This window comes from Branchiostoma belcheri, unplaced genomic scaffold, assembly GCF_001625305.1.
Source record: "Branchiostoma belcheri isolate BF01 breed outbred unplaced genomic scaffold, Haploidv18h27 scaffold87, whole genome shotgun sequence".
In the NCBI taxonomy this organism is placed as follows: Eukaryota; Metazoa; Chordata; class Leptocardii; order Amphioxiformes; family Branchiostomatidae; genus Branchiostoma; species Branchiostoma belcheri.
This window is the reverse complement of record NW_017804542.1, coordinates 1,237,146-1,249,512: the sequence shown is the minus strand read 5'-3', so window position 1 is coordinate 1,249,512 and position 12,367 is coordinate 1,237,146. Positions and strand designations below refer to the sequence as shown.

The following is a 12,367-nucleotide window of genomic DNA, read 5'->3' as shown; positions in this document are numbered from 1 at the left end:
TGTTACAAGAATGCTTTGTTTAGCTGTGGTAAACTTGAGATTTGAGACATTTGTTAAAAAAACATCATACAACGAACATGGCCGAGCCCTCACTAACCACAGTGGCGAATGTTAGGTCTGCAATTGGCTGCTAACTTTTCCCCATTTCATCACGGCATGCCTTTATTATAAATCATACTGACATATCATGTATGAGAGAGCAAGCAAGTATATAATACAAGTCAAGGCAGAACGAACGGGTCTTCCAATTGCAGAATGCCTCAACAATGAATGGCTTGTCTTTTACACAGGTTACAGGCAGGGCATGCAGGCCACATGGCAGGCAGTGGTGACTACGGTAGACTAAAGGTACATTTTGTACATACAATACAGCAAGCAGCACAGAGAGGAGGAGCATTAGGCTTAACACTGCAGAAATAGGTGAAGCAGGAGAAAAGTGAAGCAGGAAAAACAACATGGGAACTGATAAAGCAGATTTAGCTTGGCTAAAAAGGCATGAACATTCGCAAAGAGGCAAGAGAGATATTACTGAGAACAATATGATGCCATTAATGTTTCAAATCAGTGTAAGTAAAATTCAATCAAGATTTACATATTGTCAGTTAGAACAATTTGTATTCTGTGACGAGTGAAAAATGGTACCAATTTCAATAAGTTTTACATATTTAATTACACTTCATTGGACAAAATTGAACAAAACTGAATTTCAAGCAGTCTGAAATCATACATCTTCAAATGACAAGTCAAATTTCTGTCATTCTAACATCAACAGCCAAACAGCATTTGTTAGATGCAAACAAATTTGCCCTGAACCCCACCTTAAACATAATTGCAAGTTGAACACACTCTGAAGCATACCAAGTTTAATATCAAGGCTTACAAATGAAAAAGAAATCCTCATTTTCAGTTGAAAACCCTTTGGGTGTTTGAACAAATCCATAAAGTTTGCATTTTCTTACTTACTTCTGAAACTCAAGATAAAAACTGTTCCCAACAGCAGAAGCCTGACTACAGAGATTTTTACTGTCTAAAAAATGTAGCAACATTAATAACAACAAAGAAGAAGCAGTTTGATAAAGTATGACAGTAAGTAAGAAGGTAGACAACATAGTCAGAAGCGCTGTAGTACAGGGACAGGGGAGGGCGCCGGCATGCGTGGTTGCTAGGATACATACCTGCCGTTGTCGCGGCCGACGCCCCAGACCCTTATTTGGGGGATGGGCTGGACATGGAGGACCTTCCTGTCGGTCGGGTCCAGCAGTTTCAGGTCCTCCCCTTCCAGCACCATGAACATGTCCTTACCCTGCAACAATGGTCACATGATAGGTCATTCACACCTGATGAAGGTACAGTGTAGTTTAAAACAAGGGTCACATGCCACTTGGTACATAATGTAACCCAACACCACAGGGTGTCTACTACAGCACCAGTTACCATGGTCAAAGCTGTCTGTGTCTTTGTTTGGAGAAGAACAAGAAAAAACACAGCAAAAACAACATGATTTCCTTCTGTAAAGGTAAACATACACTAGATTTCAGGGCAGGAAGAATACTAATTAAAATAATGTAAACTGAAGCTAATTAATTAACTTATTACTATTAAATATAAAATGTAACAGTAATTCCTGACCTCCCCCCAGATGCCAGCGGTGTCCCTGATGTCAGTTTTCCTGTAGGACAGCTGCCTGATGCAGTTGTTCACCGCCATGCTACTTCTGCCTGGAGCCAGGTCCTCCTCTGCCATCTCTACCCAGCCAAGGGACCGCACAGCATAGCACTGGAACAGAGCAGGGGAAAATCATCAGGACTACAGCAGATACAGAACAAACAAACACACACACACACACACACACACACACACACACACAGACACACACACACACACACACACACACACACACACACACATGCACACACAGCCATCTCTACCCAGCCCAGGGACCGCACAGCGTAGCAATGAAACAACAAAATATTGTTAGGACTACAGCAGGTACTGAACAAAGTATGGAAACACACACACACGCACACATAGACACACATACACACACACACACACATACACACAAAACATCATCAGGACAGTAATTGTTCAAAAACTCATTTTAACATAGAGAACTAATAAGTATTATAGAGCAGAACTTGCTGCCACAAAGTACAGCAGTGGCATCATCACTAACTAAATCAGGCACTGATGAAAAGTAGTGGATGCTACTTGAAATGAATAACTGTTTTCTTATATAAAAAACACTGAAATTTGAAGCTCACCTTCTTTTCCGCTCCAGTCTTGGTCTCCTCTTCCTCTTCTGGCGGTTTTCTCACACTGTCGTTTCTGCAGAGGAGTAAATATGGGGCCTGTCATTATGGCATGATCTGCTAGGGGGCTCTTTTTCCTTGCATGTATACCGAAGTGGGCATTGGACTGTACCATGCAAGTCCACATTTTGGAACTGGGAAGAACATTGACATGAGAGTCAGTGGTGTACTAGTAAAAGCCTATAACAGATGTCTACTCATTTGTGATTGACTTACTTACCTAAACGGAAGCAACACACAATACACAAAATTACATACTGGATACTCAATATGCAACAAAAACTAAAACAATATAATATACTGTACACAATAAAATTAGAATATACCTTAACTAAGACACAATGAATATAATTGTGGAGAAAGAAACCGCATTGTATCGTTTTTGACCACATTCTCCTTCCTGTAACAAACTGTTAAAAATTTCCATGAAAACCTCCATCTTGCTGTAACTGTTCCTCTAACAAACTGATGAAAAATTCCATCTCTGTGCGAAGATTTCCGATGAATCCATCATCAGCGCTAACCGTCAGCCTGCCCCCCCCCCCGATTCATCATTAATAGGAGAATAATGGAAATCCTGCAGAATCAATAAAAATCATTACGCCCAGAAAGGAGCTCCATCTTCGCTGGTCAGCACCCAAACGGTCGTGTTGGAACCGGGAGGGGTGAAAGGTCGCAGGTCGGCATGGAAACCGGCGAGCTGGAACGCCTGACTTATGTAACCTGTCGGCTGGAATAGCTCCTGCTGTGTGTAGCAAGCATAAATCTTTGGCTTCAAGTTGCACTTTTTTTAGGCTATGCTGATCTGTTTTGATGTTCTCTGACTACAAACTGAAAGAGGCATGGGGTAAGCCTATGGGGTCAAACCTGTCCTGGCCACTTTTTAGCTGAATTAGCTCGTACTATGCGATCAATATTTGCCATCAAGTCACAGTTTTTCCTGTTTTGTATTCTACACCAATCTACCTCTCTGGTTCTTGGGCTAAATTTTTTCTTTTTACTGCAGTTCACTACAAGGCAAGATTCACTGTAAGCCATTGCAATGTTTTGGAGGAACATTAACTAGACTACGATGACAGATATCTGTTCACCAGCTTTGACTTAAAAAAAACAACAACTTAAAATCATATCCATTTGGTTTCCATGTTGACTTCCATTGCAACACCATCATCATCTGAAATCCCAGAACCAGCAATCTGAACTGATGTGGCCCTGCAACAGTACCCAACGGCTTGCTCAGTTTCAAAACCAAGTTTCACCACCGTAGCGGGGGTCGTTAATCCGTTTGTTTTGGAAGTTTGCCCTGAAGCGGCCAAGAGAAGGAACACCGGGACTCAGATCGTCCTGTCAAACCCAACCGTTGGACGGGATACTGATCTTAATTTCTGCTGCATCTGGGAGCGATGTTGAAGACTTGCTTAGTTTTATAACCAAGTTTTATCTACATATTACGTGGGTCTTAAATCCACTTGTTTTGGAAGTTTGCCCCGAAGCAGTGCATGGCAAATATCGGGACTTGCATTGTCCAATCACCTCCTACCATCATACAGGATACATATCTTAATTTCTGCTACATCAGGAGCGACAGGTGAATGTTGATGTGTCCTTGGCAGGCTGCTGCTCTGCTCAGGAGACAACACGCAGGATTTTGAGTGATGCCTCGGGCAACACTAAGTTAACATGTTGGTTTCCAAATTGCAGAACAATATTGTGACATTCTGCAGTATTGCAGAACATTGAAAAAAAGTATTTCGACAAGTATACTGTGCCCTTGGCAGCACTCAGGAGACATACACACATGATTATGAGCGATGCTTTGGGCCAAGCCAAGTCAACATGTTGGTTCCCAGGTTCAGAGCTCTTTTGGGTCTTCCACAGTATCAAATGGAACTAAAGCTTACATGAAGATCAGAATATAATCAAAATCAAGATCAAAATTCTGAGGGAAAGTTTGAATCTCGATACACAGAGTTTCATGGAGTCAGGAGATCTGAGTTGGCCTCTTGTTACAATTTCACTTAAACTTCTCCCTGCTGCCTAACCACAGTCCAATCTGGTGCCAAACGACTGCCTTAGCAGGCTGAAGGTTAATGTCCCTGTCCCTAGTGCTGAAACCGTGGCTGTTATTAACCTTCTTCCTGCTGCCAGACCCCATAACCAATACAAATTTGGTGCCAGACGGCTACCTTCGCAGGCTGAAGGTTAATGGCCCTGTCCCTAGTGCTGAAACTGTGATGGTTATTAACCTTCTACTTGCTGCCTAACCCCATAACCAATACCAACATGGTGCCAAATGGCTACCTTAGCAGGCTGAAAGTTATAATGTACGAAAACCAAGGCAATATTTTGATGTGGCCTAACAATGAGCTATGGCTGATCACTACCATCCCTAATGGCTGAGTGATTAAGGACAGTGATTCTGGCCTGACTTTAATTCTAGCACTGAAGGATGAATCTTTATACATCAACATACCACCTGTGGCAAGGCTCCATAGGTGCCGTTAGTAAGCGCTTGATATTCCGCGCACATCCCTCATCAGGCATGTGGAAAGTTGGGGTGGGAAGGTTTCCCGGGAAGGGCCATTTCCATATAAGGTCAGATCAGTCCAAGCGATACGATTCTGTCTTTTCCAAGGCCACCAATTTATCTTCTTGGCTCTTAGGACGTTTCAATGTAAAAACCTGGCCTGGGGTCAGAATGCAGGCTGGGATGCAAACTTGTATCTGACAGTGATCTAGCCAGCCTGTCATCTCATTTTTGTTTGACATAACATCATGTCAAGTGCCATAGACAGCCTAGTGGCATTCTAACCTGTGGGGTCTGGTGGCATTCTAACCCGGGAAAATGTTGAAATCTTGAGTGTCCGAAATGATTTCTTCTGCATTTTGAGGGAGCAAAATTTTGCAGGTAGACTAAGCTTTGTGTGATGACATCTCTTTCTATACTGAAGTTCTGTCTGCTAGACAGTAATACGGGACTAATATGTTGTTGTTGTCCTTGTTTAACGTCTAATATTTCGCCAGACGTGGTCTCTTGGTGCTGGTTAGCAATTTTTATCCATCAAAGATGAGGTTGGGCAGAATTTTTGTCTGTCATGAGCAGCAAAATTCCGACAGAAAGCGGGACACTGGCTAGAACATTGATACCAAGGTACAAATTTTCTCCTCAGACTCTGTTTTCATGTTCATCTTCCAATCACGTATTAACATAACCGATAACCAAAAACTAAGTTGGTGTGGCCTTGGCAGGTTCTCTTTCTGGTTCGCTGATAAACTTGAGCGGCGATCACTTCCTGGCTTTTGTGCATTCAGAACATGTTTCTGTGCAGAGCCGATAGCAATCACAGCCATCGCTGGATCTGAGAAACTTTGCATTTAGATACAAATTACCTGCAGCTGGGAGCCACACTGTCAGAGATAACATGGAAATTCAGGTTCGAACATTCAGTACAGGGTACGCTTAAATCACTCTAGTCATGGTCAACACAGATTTGGTCTAAATATTTTGACAACAATCTTTCAAATTAGAGGCAGCATTTCATAAGAACTTGAGAATGCTCAGGGGTACACTTATAAAACTTATATCACCCTAGTTATGGTCTACACAGATTTTGTCTAAATATTTTGCAAAATATTACATATTAGAGCCAGCATTTGATAAGAATGTGATAATGTTTCCCTATTTTTTTGTAGTGTTATTTCAGAACAGAAGTTAATCAGATACATATTTGTTGCTTTGGAAATCTTCAAGACCTACATGTGTATAGATTAGATAGACTGTATTATTTTATAGTTCCTAAGACTTTTACGTTATTCTTTTAAGCTTCTATCCTCTGTATTATGTTACTCAGTATGATGTACAAGTAACATCACATTCTGATGTATGCATTTAGCCCTATGGGCATGAACATGCAGGTAAAGATTCAATATATCTGGTTGAATTCACTCAGTTTCTTAGACTGACTTGTGATTTTCTAATTTTGACCTTTACTCCCCTTGATGACGCAATCTACGCTTAGAAACACAGATAACATCTCTGCATGTGAAGTAATTTTTGTCGACTCCATCAATTGAGATGTGGATCACCTCCTGTGTACGGAACATTCAGATTTTATCTCTCGTTTCACAAACAACTCAACGGACCTCAATCAACTGATGCTCAGATATCGCCTGTATGTGATTAATGACTAATGCAGTTTACAAATGGCTGACATCCCTCTGGATATCCAGGTGGTACTACACATAAAAAAGTACAAGGATGTCTATGTTCATGTTGCATGTTCTTCATGCATGCTTTTGTAGACATTTTGTACTATATATAGATGCTGAATATGTTCTATGCCATTAGAATCAGTAAATCACAGAAAATGAAAACCCTGTACAGAAGTTCTACGGAGTAAACCCACAGTTCTCCTGCCAATTCTGTGAAGAGGCAATTTTGTCCTCCAATTCAACCTTCACATCCTGTCACTATTCTGTATAACTACAGAAACACAAGCAAACACACAGACATGCCTCTGTATATGTATCTAGGTGGAAAGTCAAAGGGAAAAGTGTAGATCTTGCACAGAAATTTGTGTCCTGCAAAACTGATTATTCCTAAACATGGTATTAGCACAAGTCCCAAGCCAAACTCATGAGCTAAGACCCCTGAGCTCCCTCCCAAGTCTGACTCATGAGTGTGATGGCCAAGACCCCAGAGCTTACCTAAGAGTTTTGCTGGCGAGTGTGAGGGTGGCCTTCTGGAACTCCTGCAGGCTGGAGTCCTGATCAGGTGTGGCTGCAGCTGGCTCCTTCTCAACCTGAGGAAATTTAGAAAATAAAGAAAATGGATATTAATTTTATCACTTCCTGGAAGTAGATGTAGTTAATGATGCATGTTTACTTTCACATAGTCTAGCCTAACAAACTACTTCTCTGTTTATTCTTATTCAAACACATTCATAGATTCATATAATCTGGTGACCAGCCCCTCCAACTCTGTCCTGCTATAAAGTGTAACTGGACATCACAGAGTGTCTGCTACAATGCTGGTTACCATAGTGACAGACGTGTAGTCCAGGTCATTGACCTTATTTGTTTGGAGAAGAAGAAGAGGAGGAAACAAGAGTAAAAATAGTAAAAAAAACAGACCTGTTCTTCGTCGTCCTTCCTGTCTGCCCTTGGCTTGAGGTCGTCCTCGGAGGGTGGGGGAGGGGGGTCCCACTGCGTCGTGCCCGTCGGAATGTGCCAGTAGAACGAGATGCCCTCCGTCTCCGTCACCTTCTCCCAGCCCGGCGGCAGTTTTGGCGACGGCTGGTTCTCTCCCAGGCCGGAGTCTTCTGCCTCGGTGATGGGGGAGGTAACGTGGGCAGACTCGGGCCTGGAAAAGTGAGAAATTGATTTGGTAAGTCTGATAACTCTAATCCGGAAGGAGTTTTGGGGGCAGACTCGGGCCTGGAAAGGACAGAAATCATTTTAACATGTCTAACCGAAATCTTAACCCTGACCCTTACCCTTAACTCTAACCCAATCCCTAAACTGTAACCTTAACCCTAACTCCATCTAACTCACTAAACCTAACCTGGAGTCTTCTGCCTCAGTGTTGGGGGAGGACACCTGGGCAGTCTCGGGCCTGGAAAAGTGAGAAATCGATTTGGTAAGTCTGATAACTTTAACTCTTACCCTAATGGAGGGAGTTTCGGGGGCAGACTCGGGCCTGGAAAGGACAAAAATCATTTTAACATCAGTCTAACCCAAACCTTGACCCTGACCCTTATTTCCTGACCGCCGGTGACCACAAATAGAACATGTGTTCTGCTCCAATGACCATGGGTGACCCTGAATGGAACATGTGTTCTGTTTCAATGTCCACTTAATAAGTAATCCATAACCCAATCCCTAAACTGTAACCTTACCCCTAACTCTGACTAACTAACCCTAACCTGGAGTCTTCTGCCTCAGTGTTGGGGGAGGACACCTGGGCAGACTCAGGCCTGGAAAGGAGAGAAACAGTTTTGTTTAGTCTGATAATTCTAATTCTAACACTGAAAGTTTCGCTACTGCCTCAGCGTTGCTTGGGTGAGGAAACCTAGGCATACTCTGGAAACTGGCCTGGAAAGAACAAAAATCATTTTTAAATTATCTTTTCTTTAGAATTATGATCAGTTAGACATTATGTTCTATTCAGTTATTTAAGTTATTTATACCTTTGTTAATTTTGTTGGCACCTTTGTTGATTACATACAACTCTGGATTATGTTCAGATTATTCTGTGCTTTTTTTTAGGTCGACCTCTGACCTCTCCTATTGACTTGAATTTACTCTATTGATTTGAAGTTACTTTATTATTTGTAATCATCATTATGTACAAAGTTTTGTTATCTATGTTTTATTTTATTGACCCCAGGAAGAATAGTGCTTTTAAGCACTAATGGGGATCGGAATAAACAAACAAACAAACAAACAAACAAACAAAAATTAATAAAAAATGTATTTCTAACTCAAACCTTAACTCTGACCCAATCCCTAAACCTTGACCCAACATCCAACTCTAACTCACTAACCCTAGGCTGGAGCCTACTGCTTCGGCATTGGGAGATGAAACCTCAGCAGAATCAGGCCTGAAAATGTGACAAAAATCATTAAAAAATTTCTACCCAAATCTTAACCCTGACCCTTACTCTATCCCAATCCATAAACCTTGACCCTACATCTAACTCACTAAAACCAGACTGGAGCCTTTTGCCTTGGTACTGGGTGCTGAAAAGAGATTGTTTTGATGTAAACCTTAAATCTAACTCATGCACTAACCCAACTCACTAACTCTAACCCAACACCTAAACTGTCACCTTGACCCTAACTCTGACTTACTAACCCTGAGATGGAGGCTTCTGTCTCTGTGCTGGGTGCTGATGCATGTACTTGTGCAGGCTCTTGTCTGGAAACAACAAAAATCATTTTGATATGCCTACTACCGGTAATGCTAACTCTAACCCCTACCCCTAAACTACCATAACCTATCCTGACCAAACCTAACCCTAATGCCTCAGTGTTGGGTGATAATACCCAGGAAGACCCTGGCCTGGAAAGGACAAAAAATTGTTTTGTTACGTCTCACTGTTTCAAAACTTAACATACCTTACTTGTTATCATACATACATACATAAATACACATTTTATCAAAGACAAAAGAAATGTCTGTCAAAGAGTTGAGGTAGCAACTGGTGTGACTGATACCACTAAACAGGCTGCTTGCCTTGAAAAATGAATGTTGAGAATTTTCTGGTCTTGCCCTCTTAGCTTACTAGTCATGTTTCTCTGGGGCAAGCATATCTAAAAATCATCTTGAGTATAAACCTCCGGAAATTAATATAATATATGACGATATCATCAGAGACTTTCTGCAATATGATATGATCAAAACATGCAATTACAATTGATTCAATATCTCTATGCAACAAGCAAATTGCATTTGTAGATCACGATTACTGTTTCAGATGCACACACTGAATGAAAACCAGTTGGTTTCTATTAGGAAATTCACCAGCCAAATATTTTCTACATTGTGTGCCATTGATCCATGTTTAAGTTGTCTGAAATGATATTTTCTCTGATCCATAATAATCAATTTGATTTTGACTTCTGTCTGCTTAGCCATGCATGTACAGTCTGTAGAATACATAAAATCGTTTCAGCACTATCAAAATTCATTACATCAATGAATACACCCATAGCTGCTCTCCAAGCAGAGGTTTTGGTTTGGGGGTTGCTTGGCAAACAAAAGGTCTATGTTGCATCCAGAACTGTGCTTCATCTAGAACTATGCTCAGGTACAGTTCTGGAGAGTCCATGCCTATCCAGAACTATCCAGAACCGTGCCTGGGGCAAATCTACGTTCTTGGTTATGAGGCGACTATCCAGAACCGTGCCTGGGGCAAATCTATGTTCTTGGATATGAGGAGACTATCCAGAACCGTACCTGAACTAGATATGCACGGTTATGATGCCTACAATCAACAGAATGATGATTTCAATATAATTATACAATACTATCAGACACTGTCCTGTATTGCTGAATGCCGCTACAACTTATTACGATCCATGTATATAAAAAAAAAACTATAAAGGAAAAAGCAATGAAACTTACCTTTTCTCAATCCGCAGGCCGGCCACTTCCCTCATAAGTAACACCTGTTTCCAACCTACATCTCCCTACTGTTTGTTACCAGCTTATAATCACATTTCTCTCACTATAACTCTACTGTTAGCCTGCATACATGTACATGGATGGAGCCTGTGCCAGACTGCTCCAGTCTTGATTAATTTTCCCACTCCGAATGCCGTTATCTCTGTGCATTTATATCTGGGTGTGTCTCTTCTGTGTCCAAGTCGCATCCCATCAAATCAAACATACGCCCAATCACTGCCATTCAAACAGAGAGGGGGGGGGGGGGCTTGTGTATTATGTACACACACCGTCCTGCCATAAGGTGATTATGTTCTGAAATTCGGTTGAACCGCTCGCAGCGGGAGGGCGAGTTTACAGCGTTATGATTTCACGAGCAGTTTTCCAGCCTCCCGTAAAAAAAAAACCCGTAACCCAATTTCTGGGAGGGGAAATCGAGTTATGCTCGGATCGGGCCTTTTGTGGTGCAGGGTTATGTATTAATAATGGAGCTGCCGGCTACAAAGGCTCACGCACGTCCGACTGTGTTGTGTCTGGGTGGTGGAGTCAGGGAGGACAATGTCTCAAGCCTGGGGGAGTTTTAGCTTATAAAAACATACAGGTCTCATATAGATCACAAAACATCAGATGGAAACTACACCCAACTATCAAGACCATCTCATCATCATAACCATCTATAATTATTGCCATATACAGTATTCCCCTCATATTGTGCCCTATCTGGCAGGAGGGACTGAGGAGTTGTTTTGTACAATGCCTAAAACATGCGGCTACAAAGGCTCACGCACGTCCGACTGTGTTGTGTCTGGGTGGTGGAGTCAGGGAGGACAATGTCTCAGACCTGGGGGAGTTTCAGCTGAAACTTATATGTAAGGTCTCATATAGAGCATAGAACATCAAAACATCAGCTGGAAACTATGGCCAACTATATTGAGACCAACAGTGTCCACAGTCTTATACAAAGACGTGTCTGAGTCAGTCCTTATTTTTGTCACATTTGGTAGGAGGGACTGAGGAGTTGTGTAGGACAATGACTCAAACCTTAGGGACTTACAGCTGAAACTTAAAGGTCTTATGTATGTACAGCACAGAACATCAACACCATCTATGGCTGTATAAAGTATTCCCATTATTTTGTGTCATATCTGGGTGGTGGGACTGAGGAGCCATGTAGGACAATGGTTGAAACCTGAGGGAGTTTCAGGTGAAACTTACAGGCCTCAGGTTAACCAGGGAATCTTAGAGAAAAACTTGATTGTTTGAAAAACCTATTAGCTTCTTAGTAGTTCTCATCATCATCACAAAAGCAGAGAGCACGGAGGAAAAATTGAATATGACGGCACATAAACCATAAGTCATGGTGCCACTACGACCTTCATCGAGGTCAAGGCATAGGTTAGGTGTGAGGGGATACACCATAAAACTGAGTGCATTAATGTCCTTGGGCTTGGTTTTTATTACATTTTTTTTCAATTATGCATATTTTCTAAAAATCCGAGAACTACCAAGTTAAATTGGTATGGTCTAATTGGGAGTTATAATTACAGCAAAACTAAATAGGTTTGAGCAATACATTCTGTCAGTAGTTTCAGTAGCTGTGACTAGTTTTGCATGTTGAAGGATACTTGACGTGTTTCAGTTTCAGTTTCCACCAACTCGTATGTCTGCGTTTGGGACTCTATTGAGCCACACCCTAGACAAATTTCACAACTCTTGCCTTCCATTTTTTTGCAAGAGTGACCAAGCAGTATATAAAAGATGTCCTCTATATTTCCCAGGGTTATGGGACACTCAATAATTTACACTATTCTTCCCAGGGTCCAACATAGAATACTCAAGCAACTGGATTAAATTTGAAAACTGTCAGACATCTCAAGTTGCATCCACT

The 12,367-nt window shown here is 41.6% G+C and overlaps 1 protein-coding gene across 1 annotated transcript in view; it reads right to left on the bottom strand.

The window, feature by feature from the left end:
• Window positions 1-12,367, bottom strand: part of LOC109487263 (amyloid beta A4 precursor protein-binding family B member 2-like) — a 121,567-nt gene that overhangs the window by 44,796 nt on the left and 64,404 nt on the right. The window contains exons 5-9 of the mRNA XM_019791242.1: window positions 7,446-7,674; window positions 7,020-7,114; window positions 2,265-2,328; window positions 1,630-1,776; window positions 1,176-1,303 (exon numbers count right to left, since the gene is read on the bottom strand). Coding sequence (XP_019646801.1) covers window positions 1,176-1,303; window positions 1,630-1,776; window positions 2,265-2,328; window positions 7,020-7,114; window positions 7,446-7,674 — 663 coding nt within the window. The remainder of the gene's footprint in view (window positions 1-1,175; window positions 1,304-1,629; window positions 1,777-2,264; window positions 2,329-7,019; window positions 7,115-7,445; window positions 7,675-12,367) is intronic.